The sequence below is a fragment of the Tauraco erythrolophus genome, chromosome 1 (genome assembly GCF_009769465.1).
Source record: "Tauraco erythrolophus isolate bTauEry1 chromosome 1, bTauEry1.pri, whole genome shotgun sequence".
Lineage (NCBI taxonomy): Eukaryota > Metazoa > Chordata > Aves > Musophagiformes > Musophagidae > Tauraco > Tauraco erythrolophus.
In genome coordinates this window covers 17654027-17676755 of record NC_141465.1, presented here as the reverse complement: position 1 = coordinate 17676755, position 22729 = coordinate 17654027, and the positions used below count along the sequence as shown (strand labels likewise).

Below are 22729 nucleotides of genomic sequence, written 5' to 3'. Positions count from 1 at the left end.
TCTTATACATTGGCTTCTATAAATGAAAAATAGGCTGTCATTTTTGCTTTCCTATATCTAGAATTAAGAAAAAAATATCAGATCAAAACCCAAGAGTTCTACACTGAATTAAAACACAAGACTTTTTTCCACAGTGATCATTATTTTTATTAATCATGGTGTGAAGCAGTTTAGAACTAATTTTTTAAGAGAACACAAAGAGCTTACAAATTTTGTACCTCAAGATATATGTATTTTGTAACTGTAAAGAGAATAGGCCCAGGTACCAATTAGTGAAAAGATGCACCTTCTTTTTTCATTTTTTAAAAATCAAAATAATAAAATTAATAACGTCAACCAAATAACACAAAAGCAAGCAAACCTTGAGAAATCAATGCTCCGCTGTTATCTAAGGTGATTAAATATGTAAGTTCACAGTATTACAGTGAATCACCAGACTAACACAATCAAGTGATCAAATCCTCAAACTAATAGATTATCACCACTCACAAAGTTAACCCTAGGAGAATTTAAGACAATGGCAACATCCTTCGGTTTCAATTCCCTTACTTAATATAAACACCTACCTGATTTAAGTGTCCATTAGCTACTTTTTCCTTACACCTTACTGTCACTAAACATAATTAGGAGGGTTCTTATTCCATCATTCTCTTCTTCAAAAGCAGACAGTGGGCTTTAAAGAAGGTATGGCAGTTAAATCACATTGCAGCAGCTTAAAATACAATTGTTAACATGAGAGAATCTGACTCAGTGACAAGTTGTGGTTTAAGCCTAGGAAATCATTAAAGGACTCTGTTGGGAACCTCTCATGTGCACAGACAAATGAAAACCAAGAGGTAACAGTACAACTCTCCCCCACAAAGGTTAAACATAAAGCACAAGAGAATAAACTATTTTGCTTAACTTCTTGGGATCTTGTCACTGGTTCAAATGGACGACACCAAGCTGTGTGGTGCCGTCGACACACTGGAAGGGAGGGATGCCATCCAGAGGGACCTCGACAGGCTGGAGAGGTGGGCCCGTACCAACCTCATGAAGTTCAACCAGGCCAAATGCAAGGTCCTACATCTGGGTCGTGGCAATACCAGGCACAAATACAGACTGGGCGGAGAATGGATCGAGAGCAGCCCTGAGGAGAAGGACTTGGGAGTACTGGTGGATGAGAAGCTCAATATGAGCCGGCAATGTGCTCTTGCGGCCCAGAAGGCCAACCGCGTCCTGGGCTGCATCAAGAGGAGCGTGGCCAGCAGGTCGAGAGAGGTGATTCTTCCCCTCTACTCTGCCCTCGTGAGACCTCACTTGGAGTACTGCGTCCAGTTCTGGAGCCTCCAACATAAGAAGGACATGGACCAGTTGGAGAGGGTCCAGAGGAGGGCCACGAAGATGATAAGAGGGCTGGAGCACCTTTCCTATGACGACAGGCTGAAAGAGTTGGGGCTGTTCAGCCTGGAGAAGAGGAGGCTCCGGGGTGACCTTATAGCGGTCTTCCAGTACCTCAAGGGGGCCTACAGGAAAGATGGGGAGAGGCTGTTCAGGAGGACCAGTTGTGATAGGACAAGGGGTAATGGTTTTAAAATAGAGGGAGGTAGATTCAGATTGGATATTAGAAAAAAATTTTTTACCATGAGAGTTGTAGAACACTGGAACAGGTTGCCCAGAGAGGTGGTGGATGCTCCATCCCTGGAGACGTTCAAGGCCAGGTTGGATGAGGCCCTGAGCAACCTGATCTAGTTAGAGATATCCCTGTTCCTTGCAGGGGGGTTGGACTAGATGACCTTCGAAGGTCCCTTCCAGCCCTAACCATTCTATGATTCTATGATTCTATGACTCAAATACTGTGGAGCTTACTGCCAAACACAGGAGTTTCGTTCAGACTTATGCTGGCTTCCCCAAGTGACATAAATCTTTAAACTCTTCCCCCTCTGGATGACCTGCCCAAGGAAACAACGTAACTTCAGCTGTGTCTGTGGATAACAAAATTTTTTCTTTTTCCTTCTCTAGTCTTTACTTCCTGAGGAGATATATACCCCACTTGCTCCAGCTCTGAACCTGGTTCGGCATTTTAGGACCACTTAGTTTGGTAGGCTCCGATACGGCCATGTCGCTCAGGACAATCTTCAAGACAGGCAATAAGTTAAGATGTAGGTGGGTATTTCCTAGAAAGTTTGAGTGTCATCTTCCAGATGAAATCAGGGACAGCGCTGCTGCCACCAAAACCAGTTTTACTCTCACAACCGAGCCAACCTTATTTCTATATATGCATTTTATGGAGATATATTCCGTCCTTAGTACTTAGGCATGGATTTCTGGTAGGATCTGAGGCTTGTTTGGAAGGAATTTTAAACGAATAAACATAAGCTCATTACCTACTCTACTGGCTTATACACCATATCAGAATAATTTATTTAATAATTTTTTTTTCTAGTATTAAAGTAATCTTGGGTTTAAATAGCGTCTAGATTTATTTTCCTCCCAAAGCTTACAATAACGTGTCATGGTTTAGCCCAGCTGGCAGCCAGGCTACCACGTCTCTGCTCACCCACTCTTCCCCCTCAGTGGGGTGGGGAGGAGAAAATCAGGAGGAAAGGGCAAAAATGGTGGGCTGGGATAAGGGCAATTTAATAGAACAGCACCAGAAAAATGAGAAAGAATAATTAAGTACAACAATGCTATTATAAGAACAATAGAAAACATAGAAAACAACTGCTACAACTGCCCACCATGCAGAACCCAGTGTTCAGCCCACTCCCAACCCTTGAAGCGAACCCCCCTCCCTCACCTATTGCTCCCCCAATATATACTCTGAGCATGACATCAGGTGGTATCAAATACCACCTTGGTCAGGCTGGGTTAGCTGCCTGCGCGGTGTCCCCTCTCAGCTTCCCACGAAAAAGATAACTCTTTCCCAGCCAAACCCAGGACATGATGGTTTTTGATAGTTACGAAGGAAAAGGGCTGCGTTCTGCCAAGCACAGCAGTGGCCGTTTCCTTTTTGTGATAACAGATAACAAGCCCTTGAAAGCCACAAAGTGACAAGAACTAATAAAGAGGAGGCATTATCCACCCCCACATTTCTATTAACAGTTCTATAAGCATCATATAAGCCTCATCAGAGCAGAACACAATAGTTCCCCCAACACAAAAGCAAGTATACAGTGACTGAGAAGATGGAAACTTCTACAGGAAGTTTGTATTTCTCTTTGCCTTCACAGCTGCGTTCAAACTTTCCATTATGATCACTGATCTCAGAAAGAGAGGCAAATGAACACTGTTACAATTTAAATCCTTCTCGTAGCAAGAGTGGATGCTCGTAGTAAGAAATTTGAAGCAAAAGTTAGGTCCTGGCATACATAAGAGAGTCAAAATAATTCTCCTGGATTCCATGAAGCAAGATCACTTATAACTGCTGAGGCTAATGCACATTGCCCCTCCAGACATCAGTTCAGCCTGAGCTTAGGGTAATGAAATGCCAGAATAGTATCTTCACTAAGTGAAATTAAATAGTCAATAATATAGAGGTTAATACAGAAATTAGGGACATTTCCTGGATCGTTCACAGACTTGGCAGGGAGACAGGATGAGATGGGACACAGGCAGCAGGAAGAGGAATGGAAGATAGGAAGAGAGATTCACACTTGCTGCTGTGAAAGCCTCAGGCCTGGATACTTTCTGTCTCATAGAGCTGTATTTTTGAAGGAAGAGCATATGCTCTGTACAACGAGTACATAAGCATCTCTTCCCTGATGCTCCTTGAAGAAAATAGTAGAGTAGATAGTACTTATTATTTATACATTTCAAAATCTTAAAAGAAGTGTACTATCAAATTCAGAAATCCATCTCCAGAGAGCAAGAAATGTGCATGCAACTGAGATCTAAGTAACCTATTCTATCCTTCCATAGATGAGAGAAAAAAAAAAAAAAGAAAAAACAGTTTTATAAGGGTACATACCCTAGGAAAAAGAAAGCTTCATGTGCTGAATGGAAAAAGCCAGACTAGCAGATTTATAACATTATTTCTTATGTCTCAGCATCTTGCATGTCCAAAGACTACTGAATGATATAGCAATTAAAAGGCAGAATCGAATAAATACATGTCCAGAAAATGCCTAACAGAAGGAGCTGGAAAGAAAAGTCTTCCCACACATTACGAGTGCCAAAGGGAAGACAAGAATTCCAAAGGCATTGTCATTTGAGCAGCATTAATCAAACCAACTTCAGTTGCTGTTATCCAAACAGTCCTGCAGGCAGACTGATTGCTGTGCATACATGTGAATATGTATACACAAGTACAGCCATTTACTATCAACAAACACATAGCTCCATTGAAGTCTACTTAGCTCACAATTCCTCATTTTTAAGACTTTCAAGTTTTTGCTTCAACAGAAATTTCCAGTTTCTAACATTTATTTCAGCATGACATGACAGCAAAAGAAGCTGCATAGACATACCTCACAGTTAACTGTAAAAAAGTCTGCATCTAAAAGCCCAAATTCATGATCAATAAAGAATATTTGTTGAAAAGCTAAAGAAGAAAGCATTGTTTATAGCTTATATTCTCCAGTAAAAAGGTCACTAGGGAAGGCAATTCAATATTTAAAGCACAAGGAGCAAAGCCTGGGGGAAGAGGACTGCCACTATAATTCCTTACTGACAGGTCCAGGGGATAACAGAAAAACTTTCTTTGCTGCAAACACAGGGACAGCAAATGATTTTTTTTCCCCCTCTTCATTGTTTTAGGAAGACATAAGCCCAAAATGCTAGAAAGAGGAGTATTCTCCCCTTCTTCTACAAGCCTGCAAACCACCAGGATTGCAATGTCATTTGCTTCCCCCTTTTTTTTTTTTCCCCGACTCTCTTTACCATATGAGGAACATGTGGTCACCAGAAGAGAAAGAATTAATTACCATTTGGCTATGTGCAGGATTACTGATGAATATTCATTTGCTAGCTCAAATGGACTTTGCCTCATGATTAAGGAGGACTTCAGTGAACCAAACATTCCTACTACCAAATCACATGGTGCGTTATATAATACTTGCCAAACTAGGGTGGAAAAACTGTCATTGACAGAATAAGGAGCAAAGGGAAAGGGCTGTACGGATTTCGAACAGCTTAAATACAAGAACAAATAAAATATGTCTTCATATTACTCTACTGAAGGAGATCTTAAAACAGTCCAAGGCTCTGATTCATAATCCTTATCAGATTTAGCTGTGGAAGGAAAACCTTAGCCGAAGAGGTCGCTGCCCCCTCGGATGGGAACAGCAACTTCTTCAGGGAGCATATCTCTGCCTGACAGAGGTTGTGAATCACAGCCTTCAGCCACCACAGTTCACAGCCTTGCATATTAATATAAATTGGAAATGATGTTGCCTCTTGTTAATACAGTGGGTTGCGGCGGCTTAGACCAGGTCGTACCATCTTTCCGGAACTCAGCTGCAGGGGCATCATTTTCTGCAGGGATCAGGGGATGGCTTTACCATTGTCCCAGCTGGAGTCAGCAAAGCACATGGATTAGCCTGCATTCTCCCAACATGCTGCATTTGAAAAGGAATTTTCATGAACTAGATTGTTATGAATCCAAGAAAAGGATGGCACTGCGAGGAGACTAGCGGGCTTGTGGTCAGCAGTTATTCAGAAAGCAATATAGGTAAACAAGTACTGTTTAGAAATTCTCTTTACATTGATTTTTAAGGGATGTACATTCTCCCAGGCAAGAAAGTTCAGCTGACATCAGTATAGTCACCATCATAGAGACTTGATTGGTAGGGAATACTTTTACAGCAAAATATCCACGTAAACCTTTTCTGAATAGAACAATGCTGGAGGAGATAGGCGTTGTTTTAGGGCTATTTTATTTTCAGAACAAAACATATAAACTACATTCATTCAAACTTGGGTTTGGACTCCTTGTACAACAGTGTTAATAACAAAAGGCACCTTTTAGTTGACTGACCTTTGTAACTTTATGCTTGTATTACAAACATTAAAGATCTACTGCACCAATCTTTCATTAACAGCTCTGTTTTGTACTCCTCTCATCCAGTGGAATGGCTCTTCACCATCTCTTAGCACAACCTTGGTGAGTGACAATTTAAAAACAAAACAAAACAAAACCACTTATAAAAAAATTAGAAGTGATCCAGAGGCTAGCTATATTTTTTTTTCCTCTCTTTTTTTTTTCACCCCTTTAAAAACTCAGGCGTAAATTTGTACAAGCTCTTCAGATGTGAATAAGTTAAATAAGGGCCATCATTTTGGCACCAATGCACACACATTCTACTCATGTCTGTGTCCGAAACAGAGCCAGGAAGTGTCCTGGGCCACATACTTCATGGCAAAGAGCGAGACTTTGGTAAATAGCACTCACTGAAACTATGCCCTGGCACAACACCAGCCGCGCCAGGTTTGGCTCTCTCCACTCTGCAGCACTCTGCCAGCACTGAGACACTCTGGAACAAGCCACATGTACACCCAGTTTCAGGCTACTAGAGCATGTGCAGCACAACTCTCATCATATTTCAAATGCTAAGTAGGAAAAATACTGTTACCTTTACTGTCACCATTGCTCATTTGCCAGTGGAGGACATGGTCACCCCTCCTTGAAGTTAGGCAGCTCTTCAGATTGTTATGAAGAATGTGTGGATGAGGATGCTAAGGCACTTTCTGTTACTGCTATGTGCTCAAGTCAACTTCTTTGAAAGCCTTCCAGAGGACCAAAATAAGATGCCTCAGACAGACGATACCAAAACATCTCTACAGTCAGTGCTATTAATTCAGTTGCTGAAAGCACTAGAAAGCGAGAAGTTTTTGCTCTGAGGGAAGAAGGCTAGGACTTACCAAAACCTGTGAATTTACTAAAGCCAGATATCCGAAGTACCAAAGTTAAGAACACAGGTGCTTCTCTCCATTTACCAACATGTTGAGGAAACCATGTGATTACTTACAACTACTGGGAAATGCTTATTTCTGATAATTTTTGGTACACGGGTAAGTATCACAGAATTTCCTCTAACTGAACATCAGAAAAACTTTGGCAAAAAAAATGATTGAAAATACATTGTAAATGTTGACCCACAGCAGAATGCAATGAGGATAGGAACAAAGGTCCTTATGTTACTATAAGCAGGCTATAGATGAAAAGGGACATACCTTAGCCAAAGAAGACTCCCTAAGTCTAATCCCTGTGCTAACAGAACCACACCATCCGAGTCACTGTGGCCAACTCCTGCAGTATAAGAATACTGTGACTTCAGAGGTTTTCCTGGGTTTTGTCACTTTTCACAAAGTGTTAAAAGGTAAAATTTCTTTTTTGTTGTTGTTGTTGTTTTTTTTTTCAGTTAGGTTCCTCATTTTTGTAGCTGTATGAACATGCTTGAGAAAACTCTTCCAAAAGGCTCAAGAACCAGAAGAGGAGATATTAAAAGCTGCCTTTACTCTGATCCATAAGTAATTTTCATTCCACAGGTGGAAGGATGGGAGAATTTTTGAATTCTTCGGCTCAAGGCCTTGTCAGCATTGGATGCATTAGTACATCTTCCATACAATTTACACCTCAGCCCCACAAACGCAAAGATTAGCTCTAAGACATGTAGGTCCTATTCTTGAGCACACATGGGCTACATCCTCCTTGAACCTTGTCATCAGCATCCCATTCAAACTCCTATCATGGTCCTAGGGCTAACCACCAGCCTCAATTCAAAGAATCTTCCCCTCACCATTCATATTTAGCAAAGCTTCATAACTCACCATGCCAGAAGCTTAAGTATTCTGTTGACTGCTAGACCTTTCTCCCTCAACTTTCTTTTCAAAGCCTTCTGAAACTCTGAACGGTCTCCATCTCCTTCCCATTTGGAACATGACCATACTTTCCCTTCTAGAAACACAGAACATTTCTAAGTTTTGCTAACATTTTACATTTGTGTAGCACCTTATTCTTGAAAAAATCTTGTCTGGACCCAAAACGACCTCAAGTGACTATCACAGTGGCATGACAATTAAAAAATACAAGTTGCTTCAAATGCTGTGTTGTTTCCTTGTATGCTAACCTCGCATCCTTGTATGTGTTTCCATTATCTGCACCGTGCTTAGCTGCAAAACTGTGAGCCACTGTGATTCCCTTTCTCTATGTCCCTCCTCATCCAGTCTTTGTCTTACTTGTCTGAAAGATTACAAGCCATCTTAGGCAAGGTCTGAATTCTCTGGTGCTTACAACATTGGGGCTCACTCACTTAGGTTTTTAGATTATATGTCATACAAAGAGGAACAACTCCTAGTCACAACAGGCTTGCAAATCCACTTAGAGTAAGTGGATTACAGTAAGGCTTTTATAACATCGATGACTGTTCTGTTACAGCACATTTAGGTTATGCTTATTTCTATCACCTTTCCTTTGAATCAAACGGTTGGAGCAGACAGCCAAGGAAAACACAGGTATTATTTCTAATAATCCAATTCCACAGCAAGTTAGTGAGGGAAATCAATAATTTTAAAGCTTTCTAAAATTGAATAAGACTTTATAACAAGAACTTCGCACGGAAAGTTCATTAAGTATCTTGATATACCAAGATCTCAAATTTCGAGGCTTCCTCCCACAGTAGAAACACCATCAGTTCATTCCATGTCTATAAGCATATCCTGCAGAAGCTTATGCCCAGCCTACTCGCTTAAGAGGGCATGGGGGGAGAGAAAGCCTTGATGCTTTGCAAGCACAATTCAGTAACAGCCAAAACAGTGGTGTGTTATCAACACTGTCTTAGCCACAGATGCAAAGCACAGCACCATGCGGGCTGCCATGAAGAAAGTTAACTCCATCCCAGCCAGACCCAGCACAACCTCAACCCTTTATACCATACCATTCACATCATGTTCAGGTCCCATATTATCTGATATATTTAAATATCCTCTATCCCATTAATATATTGTTTAATTTCTACACCCTACCCAAACCTTGTCGTTCTGTTTCTCATTCCTGAAGTTCCCTTTTACCAACACTTACAAATTATAATACATACTTACACTAGCTAAGTGGCTTCTGCTAAATTTATGTCCCACTGCTTCCTTTCCCCAGTGCCCAATGCTCTTAGCGTAGTCTTTAACAGGCCATTGTATCGTTCAATCTTTCCAGAGGCTTGTGGGTGATAGGGAATGAGATGCATCAAATCAATGCGGTGTTTTTCGGCCCAGGACTATATGGGGTTATTTCAGCAATGAGTTGCACTGTCTGACTCAATTCCTCCTGGGATAACATAACACAGAAGTTGCCTTTCAAGGCTCAGGATGGCATTTCAAGTAATGGCAGGGTTTACAGCGTATGTCTCCAGTCACCCAGTAGGCACTTCCACCGTGGGAAGCATAGTGCTTGCCTTGGCAGGTTCATAGCACTAGTCCAGTATAGCCACTTTGCCAGGCCTCACCATATCGATATCCCCGCCACCTCCCTCCTTCTATTCCAGGGAGACTTTACTCAGACGGGTTGCTTGATTGCAGCGCATGTTTCACATGAGCAATGGCCTCAACAGTCAGGGCAACTTCTCAATCACGAGCCTATCTTTTCATTATATTTCTCCCAGTTATTGCCCTTATCTTAATTTGCTCAAGGCTTCTCATCCTATTTTCTCCCCTTGCCTTGTAGAGGAGGAGAGAGAGAGAGAGCATGGCTCAGTGGGCATCCGGCTGCTGGCCAAGGTTAATCCATTACAGTCCTTTTTTTTTGGCACCCAATGTGGGGCACACAGATTTGGACCGGCAACCTCTTGATCTGCAGAGTCAAATGCTGCTGGCCCATGTCAATCCACCGCAATCCACATCTACTCCCTTTAAGATATTTTTTACAGCTGGAGAAGGCTCTTGCTCAGAGCAAAGATCAGGCTTGCCTCGGATGACCACCTTGACTATAGTTTTGAGTATAATTATCAGTAGAGCAAAACTCAAAGCTGCTGATTCAAAACTGCTGAGAAATGCACATGATTAGCACTTCTGCAGGCAAGGACAAGGCAGCTTATCAAGATGTTGAACATATTCAGTAAAACTTGGTTAAATAAATCATCTTTTAAATCAACCTTTGCCCAATCAAAGTCCAGCTTTACTTATAGATACAGCCACAGGAAGGACAGCAAAAGAGAATTCCTGTGAAGGCTGCTCCACACAAACATACAGGTAAGAAATTCCATTTTTGCTAATTTCTTTTGCCCTAGAAAACTCTTTTTTACGAGCCAAATAATTTTGCATGTAAAGCTTTCATGGATTAAAAGGAGTAGTATGCAGCGCACTGTAACCTTGCCTCCATTTCTAAATGCAAAGAAATAATCTTTCCCATAAAAGCCTACTGTTTCTTCAGCTTTGTGTACCACTGGTTTTGCACCTTAACTTCAGGAATTAGCACAGATTCCCAGTGTTTGTCAAGAACTGCTTTGAGCTGTACTTGCAATCAATATAGTCCGACGTGCTCCAAGTGATGCCCAAATAATATAGTGGTCCATCCCTGTATGGAGTTAGTCCTGGTGCAACTACACAGAGACTCAAAAAAGCACAAGGCACCTGACCAAGGGGAACAAGTGAATCATGATCTGCAGGCTTCCTACCCCTCCGTGCTGAAATCCTCCATATTCTCCAGCTTCAGTGACATCCGTGCCAAACCCCCACCACACATCCATACTGCTCTATATGCTGCCCAACTAACTTCAACAACACACTTTCTGCTTCAATAGCAAATAGTCTGTAACATGGGTAGCCACAGACATGGTTCAGAAGCAGTAGGTTGCTATCATGGAAGGATTTGACTGCCAGCTACTTCTAAAAGAAGGAAAAGAAAAAAAAAAAAAGGCCAGTTCTCACATACAGTAGTCACATAGGTGATATAAAGAGAAATAAAACCATAGAGTTGCAAACAAATCTTTACATGCAAACAGACGAATTTTCTTAGTATTTATTAGGCTGTGAATTAATGGCTAATCTCTGCAACACAACTTCGGCCTTTTGACAGATTTCTGTCAGCAGAGAGAGACAGAAAAAAAATCTTTCCAGTAAAATACAAATAAAATTTGCTAATTACCTGGACTTTCCAACTAGAGGAAGTTGTCTTCATTCATCTTGTTCCTCTGTCATCATGGATCTTTGGCAGGAGTTCCGAAGACAACTATCTTTGGAGTTGTTCTCTAATCACAACTACTGCTTATTTTCAGTATGTAGTACGATATGCATCACCCAAAAAAGAGTTTCTTCACATCATAAAAGCATACAAGAGTTTAGGTTGGAAGAGACTTCTGGAGGTCATCTGGTCCAATGCACCATACAAAACACGATCAACTTAGATCGCCTTGTTCAGGGCCCCATCCAGTTAAGTATCTCCAGGGATGGAGATTCCACAGCTTCTCTGGGCCCCTGTTCTAGTATCTGACAGCCCCAATGATAGAAAGCTGTCCTTTATGGCTGTTTAATTGGAATTTCTCTTTCTGCAACCTGTATCTGTTGCCTCTCATCCTACCACTGTTGACTTCCAAGAAGAGTCTGTCTCTGTGTTCTCTACACAATCCAGTTAGCCAGTTGAAGACATCGATCCCACCTTCCCTTTCTCTTTCAAGACTGAATAAACCCAGCTCTCTCATCCTGCTTAAACATTGCGTGTTCCAAAACTTAAATCACCTCAGTGGACTAGCTCCAATACGCCAATTACTTGGGGAGCTCAAAACTGAAGACTACAGTAACCATATGTGGCCTCACAAGTGCCAAAGAGAGGGGAGTAATCCCTTCCATTGACCTGCTGGCTACATTTTGATACCACCCAGTATACAGTTGACCTTCCTCACCACAAAAGTACACCACTGACTCATGTTCAACTCGGGCACTTATGTGTTGTCCCACAATGCTGCTTTCCGGCCAGCCAGCAGTCAGCCTGTACTGTTGTGTGTGGTCTAGATACGGACTTTTTTTTCACTTCTCTTTCTTGAACTTCACGAGGTTCCTGCCAGACCATTTCTCCAGCCTGCTGAGGTCCCTCTAAATAGCAACCCTAACCTCCAGCCTATTGACTGCTCCTTCTCAATTTGGTATCACCTATCACCTTGTTGAGAATGTATTCTGTCTCACTGTCCATATCATAAAGATAGATGTTAAATAGTATTGGCCTCAGTACCAGCTCTAAAGAACGCCACCAATAACCAGCCAACAGCTGGATTATACACCATTCATCAAAACCCTCTGAATCCAGTGGCCCAGCCTATTTTCTGCCCATCTAGTAGTTAGCTTATCCAGTACATGTCACGTAATTGGGTATAACAACTGTACTAGAGACTGTATCCAAGTAATTGCAGAAGTTAAGGTGAACAGTAGCCACTGCTCTCTCCCCGTCACAGAGCCTGTCCACTCATCAGATAAAGTTATCAGGTTCATCAGGCATCATAAAAATCAGAGAATCCATACTGTCTTATCCCATACACCTTCCTGCCCTTGGCATATGTGCCTTGACACAGCTTCCAGGAGGATTTGCCCCAAAACCTCCAGAGGACAAAGGTCACTGCCTAATAGCGATCTGGTAGCAATCCCCAGCACCAAGTATACTCTTGAACCAGCTGGCCTCAAATTCTCTGGGGAAGTAACACAGCACCCTGGAGACACTGACTGGAAATTCTGCTCCAGTTGTCACAAATTCATTGAGGAATCATTTGAATCAAAGTACTGCAATTATTTCAGCAGCCTGTCATTTCTAAACCAAATTTGATTTCTTTCCCTTCTCACACAACGTCACATTTTCATATTGATTACATCTCATGGCATGGTTAAAGTCATCAGGGTCAGAGACAAAGTTTCAGTCAGGCAGCAAACTGAGGTTTTACGGTCATTTCAAGATTCATGTGAGAATTGCAACTGTCTCAACTCCTCTATTTTGCTCCATACAGACCAGGCAGTATTAAAACACCTCTCCTCCAATTACCCGATGGCACATTCACATTGTCAGTAGGTGTATGCTTGAATATTCCACACTTTTGTTAGACCTCATAATAACTGCATTCAATCTTACCCAAGTCTCACATATAATGATATACCAAAGTGAAATAGCTCTGTTAGCTCCTCTTCGTAACAGAACCAATCAGGATGCAGAGGCAAAAACACGGACAGCTCCAAGAACTTTGACTCTACCAGTAACTTCTAAAGGACATGGAAGTAAAGCAAGCGTATCATTTTGTATGAAAACTGAGACGTAGAGATATTAAACCCAACTAGAAGAAAAAAAGCTTTGTAATTGGAGACAAGGGTCTTCCTAGTTCCTTTACAGTCCTTGCTTTCCACCCTCCAATGCAAGCCCTGCACTCAATAACGCTCCAGTTAAAACGTCTTTTCCTGAAACTTAATTTTGTTTAGCTAAAAACACTAAGAATAGGAAAACCTGGTAAGGACAATCTGGTCCTTCCTTGATCCCACCTGCTTGTCCATCTGCACAGATTGCCCAGAGAAGCTGTAGAGTTTCCATCCTTGGAGATATTCAAAAGACTGAGAGCTGGGACTGTTCAGCCTGGAGAAGCGAAGGCTCAGGGAAAACTTACCAATGTACAAAAATATGTTGAAAGGAGGATGAAAAGAGATGGAGCCAGGCTTTTTCATTGGTGCCCAGTGACAGGACAAGAGGCAACAGGCACAAACTGAAACACAGGAGGCTCCATCTGAATGTAAGGACACTTTTTTACTATGAGAGTGACCAAGCACTGGCACAAGTTGTCCAGAGGGGTAATGGAGCCTTCCACCTTGGAGATATTCAAAAGCTGCCAGGACATGGTCCTGGGGAACTGACTCTAGGGGGCCCTGTGTCTACACAGTTAGCCTGTGTCTGAGGCTAAACAATAGCCAGCTGTTCTATCACTCAATGACTCTTCCCCACTTGAGAATGGGAATCGAGAAAAGGAAGGAAGATCCATGGGTTGATATAAGAACAATTTAATAATTGAAATAAAATAAAATGTAAAAAATAATAATGATAGTAATAATAATATATACAGACAAGTGATGTACAGTGCCACTGCCCACCACCCCTTGGCCAATGTCCAGCCCGTTCCCAGCTAGTGATCCCGAAGCAGGAAAGTCCCAAAACCACAATCGCTCAAGAGAGTGAGTGAGCAGGCCTCAGGAGCAGAATGACAGGTGAGACCCTCCAGGGACAGCAACCATTGAGGAAAAGAGATAACCCGACCCCAACAAATTTATAGCGAGCATGACATTACATGGTATGGAATATCCATTTGCCAATTTAGGCATCAGTTGCCCTGACCACACTCCCTCCAGGATCTTGGACATCAGGGTTGTCGGCAAAAACAAGTTGAAAAGTCCTTGATCACTGTGGATACCTGCACACCATGGCCAGCTACTAAACAAAGTGTCTCACCCAATCCAGGTGCTGCAGTCTTCTTAAAAATGCAGTTTACTTAACAAATGTAGCTTCTTTCAACAGAAAATTGATTCTATGATTCTATCTCAGAGAAACCAGGACACCTTGCTTGAGCTGGAAGGTTGGACCACATGACCTTCAGAGGTCCCTTCCAACCTTGACCATTCCGCGATTCTGTGAAACCCCATTTTGCCACAACTTTCCTATAGCATTCCAGTATTTTTGTGCTGCTGTTATTTCCCCTCTGCAAGACTTAATTCTGGTATTAAATCCCCACCCCAATTTTCAGTTTGTTATCACAGGCAGATAACTTCTTTCTTCCAGTTCTGCATCTAGCTTGTCTCCCCATTTCAAATGAAGTTAAGATAAGCGAGGAGTGAGAGGGGAAAAGGCATTGGTTTCTTCTCCCTAGCCTTGTTAACTAGCTTCAACTTTGCACTGTTTGATTTCCTGGGGTGGGGGTGGGGGGAACAAACAAACAAACAAAACGCCCAAAACCCAAGAATTCTGAAGCAAACTGTCTCAATGTGTATTTAGAGGGAACATACCGACATAAGCTTAGTGTTTTTACTCACACACATCTTTTCCATCCTGTCTGGTAGAGATGACTTCTGTTCTCCAGCCCCGAGAATGTAAAGTGACCAAAAAGCCCCAAAAGAGCTACGGATTCTTCCTGCGTATTGAAAAAGACACAGCAGGGCATCTCATCCGGAACGTGGCGAAGAACAGTCCAGCTGAAAAGGCTGGCTTGAAGGATGGAGACAGAGTCCTCAGGGTTAACGGTGTGTTTGTAGACAAGGAGGAACATACACAGGTACATGTCTGTTTAGTCTGGGATCCACACCACTCCCCCATTACCCCAACCAACTGCCATTATACGAAGCTTTCTCTTCCAGTTTTTATGGCATCTTCAGATAGGAAATCCAAGAGTGCAGTCAACTGCTCTGAGTATCTCCCTCCATCATTCATTACGCTCATGGGCTTGAAATACCTTTGAGGTGCCTCCGTAGTGCATAAGCAGAAGGATGAAACAACAAAAACAGTAGACAGCGCGACCCTTCCTGGGGAGAGCTTTTAGGTCAATTAGCACCTGCTTGCCATTTCACCTTGTCCACTACAGGTGGTGGAGATTGTCAAAAACAGCGGGAATTCTGTTGTACTTCTTGTTCTGGATGACGCATCCTATCAAAAGGCAGAGGAGGAGGGAGTGAACTTGGAAGAGCTGGGTCAAAAGGTGTCAATAGGACAGCAGCAGGAGCAGCAGTCCCCACCGCCCACAGCCAATGGAGCGATCACTGCAGTTCCACAGCCCCGACTCTGCTACCTAGTGAAGGAGGAGAAAAGCTATGGCTTCTCTCTGAAAACCACAGAAGGTGAGAGCCTGGGGAGAAGAGATGGTATATATGTATATATGGCAGCAGGGAAAGAGACAACCACAGTTAACATGTCAGGGGCCCATGGGGCACACAAACTGCTCTTGCTAACAGAAAAAGTGAGAAGGACCAAGATGAGTTCAGATCCATCTCTAGTCCTCCGTACAGCCTGTGCAGTGCATGGTTTTCTGAGGACCATGTTTCTTATGGGGGTGGAGAAAAGATTAAAGAGCAAAAAAAAGAGATAAAAAGAATAACCTATTTTCTGCTTGTAATTTAAGCCCACTTACCAAAACCAAATTTGCAGTCCCTACTTAAAACCAGATATACACTCAAGATGCTACATGAAGTCCTGTTCCACTCCTCCAAATCACCTCAGGAATCAGCATGCAAGGTTCTAGATAGCTGTAATAAACACTTTTCCTGATTCATAAGTTATTTCATTTAGAAAGCACAGGATTTTGAATCTTTTCCACATACACCTCTCTTCCAAAAACAGTCAAACGAATAGGGAAGTCTTCTGGAAAGCATCTCCTCTAAAGAGGGGATTTTGGAATGCAATATAACTGAAAGACCAAACATGGAAGCCTTCCAAATACAGGAAATTATGAAATGCATAAAACAACACTAAAAGCAGGTCCTCCCTTCAAATTGGGGGTGGGGCAGGAATCAAATCCCTTTCAGCAATCTTAATCAGCCCCTTTGGCACTCTTAGTAAAGAAATAAAAGACTGTTTGAGCTGCAGATAGTGAACAAATGCCTCCCTCACCCACAGAAGTGGCTTTTCCCGGACAGAATAAGAGATGGAGGTGTGTCTGTGTGGAAGGTTTGTAGTGCCACTGTAACCTGCACGTAAGCAGAGACCAAGAGTCTCTAAGGACATCAGCGCTGAGTTTCCTTAACCGTTAAATTCAGGCACATTTCAGTGACTTGCCCCGTGTAATGAGTCTTCATTTATTTTAGGACAGAAGGGGCTGTTCATAGTAGACCTTTCATCACAAGGAGCAGCTGCAAAGGCTGGTGTCCAAAATAACGATCGCCTGATTGAAATCAATGGAAAAAATGTGGAAAATGACACGCATGCAGAAGTGGTGGAAAAGGTATTTGTTTGTATATCGATTCACCTTCTGTTCTGGCCCACTTTCACAGCAACCTGTCAGGGTTACTGAGGAGGCAGGTCTGGCCGATTTGAATGCTTCACAGTAAATCTTTGAAGCTACTGTTTGTGTATCATCAAGATGGGGGTGTGCCCCTCTGCTTGGGCTCTGTTGTCGAGCAGCCTCTTGAACCGATTCTGAATGAATACTGCCACCAAGACAGGGCAAAGAACTTTAAATAACGGAAGTATACTGCTGCCAGGAACCCTGTTAAATAAATCATGCCGTGTTCCTAGAAGTCCTGGAAATACTGCTAACGGTAAGAGGGCAAGTCATCAAACGTGGCTTTCAGGGCAGGATGAGGGGGAACTCTCTGATGATACAGTTAGCATGGAACAGGGAAAATTCATTATTTTAGACAGTACTTCCTTTCTCCTGTAAAGAAGTCCAAAACTAATGAAATTACTGTGCAAGTAATTTCACCACTTGGCCTCAGCTGCAAAGAACATTGCCAGTGAGGCTTCCAGCTTTCCACTGTTGGCACTGCTAAAACACAGCTGAAGCTGAAGAGATTTCAGAGTCACGAGACAGGCCGTACATGCTCCAGCATTCCAGCATCGCAATTCAGCGCATGCTACTAACTACAGAACCATGCAACACCTGTGTTTTGTTGAGCTGCTGTAACATCAGCAGCAGAGTGATGTTGGTTAAGATGAGTAAAGAGGACACCCACTAGACTAGAAAGGAGTAAGAAAACAATGGACTTGGAGAGGTTGAATAGACACACACAAAAAAAACCCACCCCAAAACCAAACTCCAAAAACCAAACTCAGAATCAGTAATACAGAGAGATGGAAGAAGACCAAGAGTGATAGAAACTTGACTCGTCACTGTAACCTAAAATAGTGGTAGAGATGGCATGATATGTCTGTATTGTAGAGTTCCACATCTAGATAAGCCAAGCACTATCTACTGAAGCTCAGTGGATTCTGCTGGCACTGTATGCCACCCTCATGGCACTCCACAGCTAATTCCCTAGAGGCCAGAAAAACAGTATGAAATACAGAAAACTTCCTCAAATATATGTTGGATCTTACATGCCCGAGATCTTGTCACAGTTCAAATTTCTGATTGAAGAAAAAAAAAAAAATTTATAGTAGTGTAGTCTGTACCTCATGGCTCATTCATCAGTAGCACTCACACACCACTATATATCAGTACACCAGTTACCAAAGCATCCACAACTCCCACGTGTTGTTGAAGGGGTGACATCTGAGACTGTACATGTACTATCACAGGTAAAGAAGTCTGGAAATCACGTTATGCTTCTACTTTCAAACGAAGAAACGGACTGCTATTACACAAGCCAGAAGCTGGTCCTGAGCAAGGAGAGTGCCAATCTAAGATTGCTTCCCCTCAAACCACGACTTATTGAGATCCAGAAAGGAAAAAGCCGTTACGGCTTTTATCTGCAGATGGAACGAAATACTGGCGGTAAGAACCAAGTTAACACACAGACCAAGGCATTCACTACACAGTTTCTTCCTGTACAGGTTTTGTAGACCTCCTTCTCTTTGGCTTCTCACTGTTCATCTGGAAGTCCTCGACAGACATGTTGCAAACAGGACTACATCAGGGAAACGGTCTCAACCTGAAATACAATTCTGACAATTGGCTTTTGCCATGCATTTTAATGTCTTTAAACAAGCATACACCTTCATCTCAATCTTTTTTCCCCTTCTGATCTTAGATCATATAATCAAGGATGTTGATCCCGAGAGCCCAGCAGCCAAGGCAGGTCTCAAAGACAATGATATCTTAGTGGCTGTCAACGGCGAGCAAGTGAATGGTCTGGATCATAAAAGCGTAGTGGAAAAAATTAAGCAGCTCGAGGCAAAAACCACACTGTTGGTAGTGGATAAGGAGACTGATGCCATGTATAAACTGGTAAGAAAATGCAAACTACTGCTAAGAATTGGTAATTTATCATTACGAAGAGACATACGCAGCAATGAAACAGCCAGCCTGCTCTGACAGACACTTCTTCAACTTGCAGGAAATGTCCGAGATATTTCATATTTCAGCAACTCTCCTTGCACTTGTTCAGCAAGTCACTAAACACCCAAATTTTTGGCCCCTTCCGGACTTTTATAGGCACTATTGAAACAACTCTAAATTTAAAACACACCACGAGGTTCAAAGTTTAAGACAGGGAATTCAGAGCTACACGGCTGTGCAATCATTTATGTACAAAACGAGTAACAAAATGCCCTTCTCACACAGATCAACACTGTAGCTTTCCACTCAGCCAGAAATTAACAGCAAAGACTTCTTCACTGCAGCTCAAGTCCAAGTCATTAAAGAGGTTTCAAACAAAACATGTTGAGCATGAAAACCTAATATAGATCTTACAATGGAAGTTTTTATTTTAATAAACTTTTATTTCTCACTTTTTTCAGGCTCAAATTTCCCCCTGCTCGTACTACTACAAAGCACAAGATCCAACCACAGCTAAACCAGAGGAAAGAGTGGAGTTGCACACTGAGCACAAAGTGAATCACAAGCCAAAAATCTGCAAGATTGTGAAAGGGCCTGGTGGGTTTGGCTTCAGTTTAAACATGATCAAGAACAAGCCTGGACTGTTCATCAATGAGGTACTAACGTAGGATGAGGAACAAGCAGTCTGTCAGACAGCCTCCCCCCGTCTGTCCTGCAAATACATTCAAGAAAAGCCACAAAAGACAGGTCTCCTCCAGCAGGCTCAGATGAGAGCTGTAATTGTTACCCTCAGACTGACATTGTAGGACCAAGATTAAAAATAAGCACCAGAAAACGTTCCTCATTCTGTTAGAATCCTAGCAGGAAGGGGAATCCAGCTTTTGCATGTTTTTTGCTTTTATTCATGAGACTGGCACACCAAAATTAGTATTTTAAATAGATTTTTTGACTGTAGAACATCCTAAAAACGTGAAAGACACCTTCACCCCATTCTATCTCCCTTCTCTGAATTCCACAGCTGGCCAAAGTCAGACCTCTACTGTCTCAAATTGTGTCTGTGCCTTTAGCTTTCTTGCGAGGACAGTTTCCACTGGTAACTACAGAATCTGTGAAATGTAGTAAAGTTAAAGTTACTGGACAGGGACCTGCAAATAATAAGAAAATTAGTTTCCCAACTGTCTTCATGATTCTACCATACCACATTTCTGTAACGAATCATAGAATGGTTTGGATCGGAAAGGACCTTACAGATTATCTAGTTCCAACCACTCTGCCATGGCCAGGGACACCTTCCCCTAGATCAGGGTCCTCAAAGCCTCATCCAACCTGGCCTTGAACACTTCCAGAAATGGGGTATCCACAACTTCTCTGGGCAACCTGTTCCAGTGCCTCAACACCCTCGGAGTGAAGAATTTCTTCTTTAATCTAAATCTGCCCTCTTTCAGTTTAAATTCATTACCCCTTGTCCTGTCACTACATGCCCTTGCAAAAAGTCCCTCTCCAGCTTTCTTGTAGAGGCCCCTTTTAGGTACTGGAAGGCTGCTAGGTGGTCTCCCTGGAGCCTTCTCTTCTCTAGGCTGAACAACCCCAACTCTCTCAGCTCGTCTTCTTAGGAGAGGTGCTCCAGCCCTCGGATCATCTTCATGACCCTCCTCTGGACCTGCTCCAACAGGTCCATGTCCTTCTTACATTGGGGGCCACAGAGCTGAACGCAGCTTAAAGTCTTATCAAAATCAAGATGCACTTTAAATCTCAAACTGATAGGTTCCATGTTTATTATGCCTAGGCCTACTGCCTCTCTCAATTTCTGCCCCAGAAATCTCCCCTTCTTCATGCTTATTTTGCTGTCTTGTAAGGAAAGCAGTAAGACAAGAGTCTAGCTAACCATCAGTTGTTAACGCATCTTTCCAAGTTTCATGCTAATATCACAGTTTGGACTTACCTTTGCAGGTACAAAACCATGGGCCAGCTGACACAGCAGGTGTGGAAAATAACGACTTTTTGGTGGAGGTGAACGGGGTGAATGTGATGAATGAATCCTATGACAAAGTGGTGGCAAGAATCCAAGATACTGGTGACAGACTAACACTACTGGTGTGCAGCAAAGATGCTTACCAATACTTCCAGGGCCAGAACATTCCCATCACAGCCTCTATGGCAGATCCAGACCATGACACCTCTGAACCCACTGCTTATACAGAAAACCATCTGTCAGAGCCAGAAAGAAACTCACCTGAACCAAGGGAAAGGGTGAGTAATCCTGCTGAATTAAGTAGATGTTGAGCGATCCTCTAGAGGACAGGAATTTTTTTTTCAGCAAGTATGTATTCCTGAGCTAGGATTTTTAACTTCAGCCTGGGTTTTTACAAGTCAGTCTATGTCATTAAAAGGGAAGCTGTGGTCTGATTATCACGAACAAGTTTTCCCTTCCCAACATATAATACAAGTGAGTATCTTTAATGCAAGGTTAAATCACAGAAAGGGTGCACATACAAGAGGTTTTATGAATAAGATAATCCAAATACAGTAATTCTCAATGAAGATGACAAATAAGCAATATAATCCTGAAAGTGCAGGGGGAAAAAAGTGCTTACATACACCAAAAAGCACAAACTGCTTTTCAGGTTTCACTCAGGTGAAATATTTCAAAACAAATCATTTCGTAAAAGGAAGAGCAGCTGATAGGTTATGATGACATTTTATTTGAAATTATTTTACTCATTTCGTGCCAGTAGAATCTGAAGCATGACAGAAGCCAGAAAAGCAGGAAGGTTGTATCTGATTGAAAGTGTCATTTTGAACCCTCTGTGTGGTCAGCCTTAAGTACTTAAACGCTGCTTTGCTGATCATGAAAAAGAGACAGACAAGGAAGAATAAGATCAACACTGTCTCCTATTCATTTTTCATTAGCCTTGTCTGCAAATGTCCAGCTGCAAAGTTTTTTCAAAAGTTTCTTATTCACCAAGTTGCATTTTGTAGATCTGAAGTTAGCACCACTTTTGTATGCAAATTCAGCAGGTATGGGAATTAAACAATAGGAAACCTCTACTGGACAGATTTCTCTCTAAATGTACTTAACCAAAAAGCACTTCAACCACAAAAAAAAAAAAAAAAAATCACGTTTGTTGGCTCATTTTGCCATCCAAACACGTACATGATTAGTGCAGATAAAAATAGGAGTCCTTCGTAGCACTGCAGACTAACAAGCATGTTTACAAACTAAAAATATTCAGAACATATTTGTTCATCCTCTGCAGGCAAGCTCATCCTCCTCTTCACACTCAGCTGCCTCTACAAGAGCAGACAGCGACAACGATGATGACACAAAGCTGTGAGGAGACAAACTATGCCAAGAACAAAAAAGAAACCTTCCGAATCCCCTTTCTTCGATCATTCTTTGCTACTACACTTCCCAGAACTAGACTATTCCTAGGAATGCCATACGTGTAAAGGACTACAATCTCTTGCTGAACTGAAGCTGCCCGAAATAAACGCTTCAGTGTAACTTGCATTCATTTAACACACTGCAATTGTACTTCACTGGCTTTCTGCCCTGCAAAGCGGGCAGTCACTTACTTCTGTAAAGGCTTAAGGAACTAGAAGTATTAATTAAGCATACTGCAGCAGAAGGCAGAAACGCTTTATGAATTCATAAGCGTATTAGCCTTTTAAGGATAAGCTCTTAATAAAGAGCAACTGATTTCTCCCCGTTTCCCAGGAGAGGCAGCTGAACCAAGTCCATCAGCTCAATCTCTGTGGCGACTCTTCTATGCCATGCTCTCAGGAGTACAACTGCTGTGAAACAGCATGTCAGCATACTCTGTGCGTTACACTCCCTTCTCCGACTAACATTGCAGAAATTTCTTTCAAACATCAAGCTAACT

At 42.2% G+C, this 22729-nt stretch overlaps 1 protein-coding gene across 1 annotated transcript; it reads left to right on the top strand.

Moving 5' to 3' along the window:
* The first annotated feature begins 14981 nt into the window (after positions 1-14981).
* On the top strand, positions 14982-22183 carry PDZK1 (PDZ domain containing 1). Its single transcript, XM_086617507.1, has 8 exons — positions 14982-15191; positions 15498-15750; positions 16714-16850; positions 18146-18341; positions 18598-18794; positions 19307-19501; positions 20796-21095; positions 22103-22183. Exons 1-8 carry the CDS (start codon positions 14982-14984, stop codon positions 22178-22180), a joined length of 1566 nt encoding a protein of 521 aa, XP_086473633.1. The 3' UTR covers positions 22181-22183.
* The last annotated feature ends 546 nt before the right edge of the window (positions 22184-22729 follow it).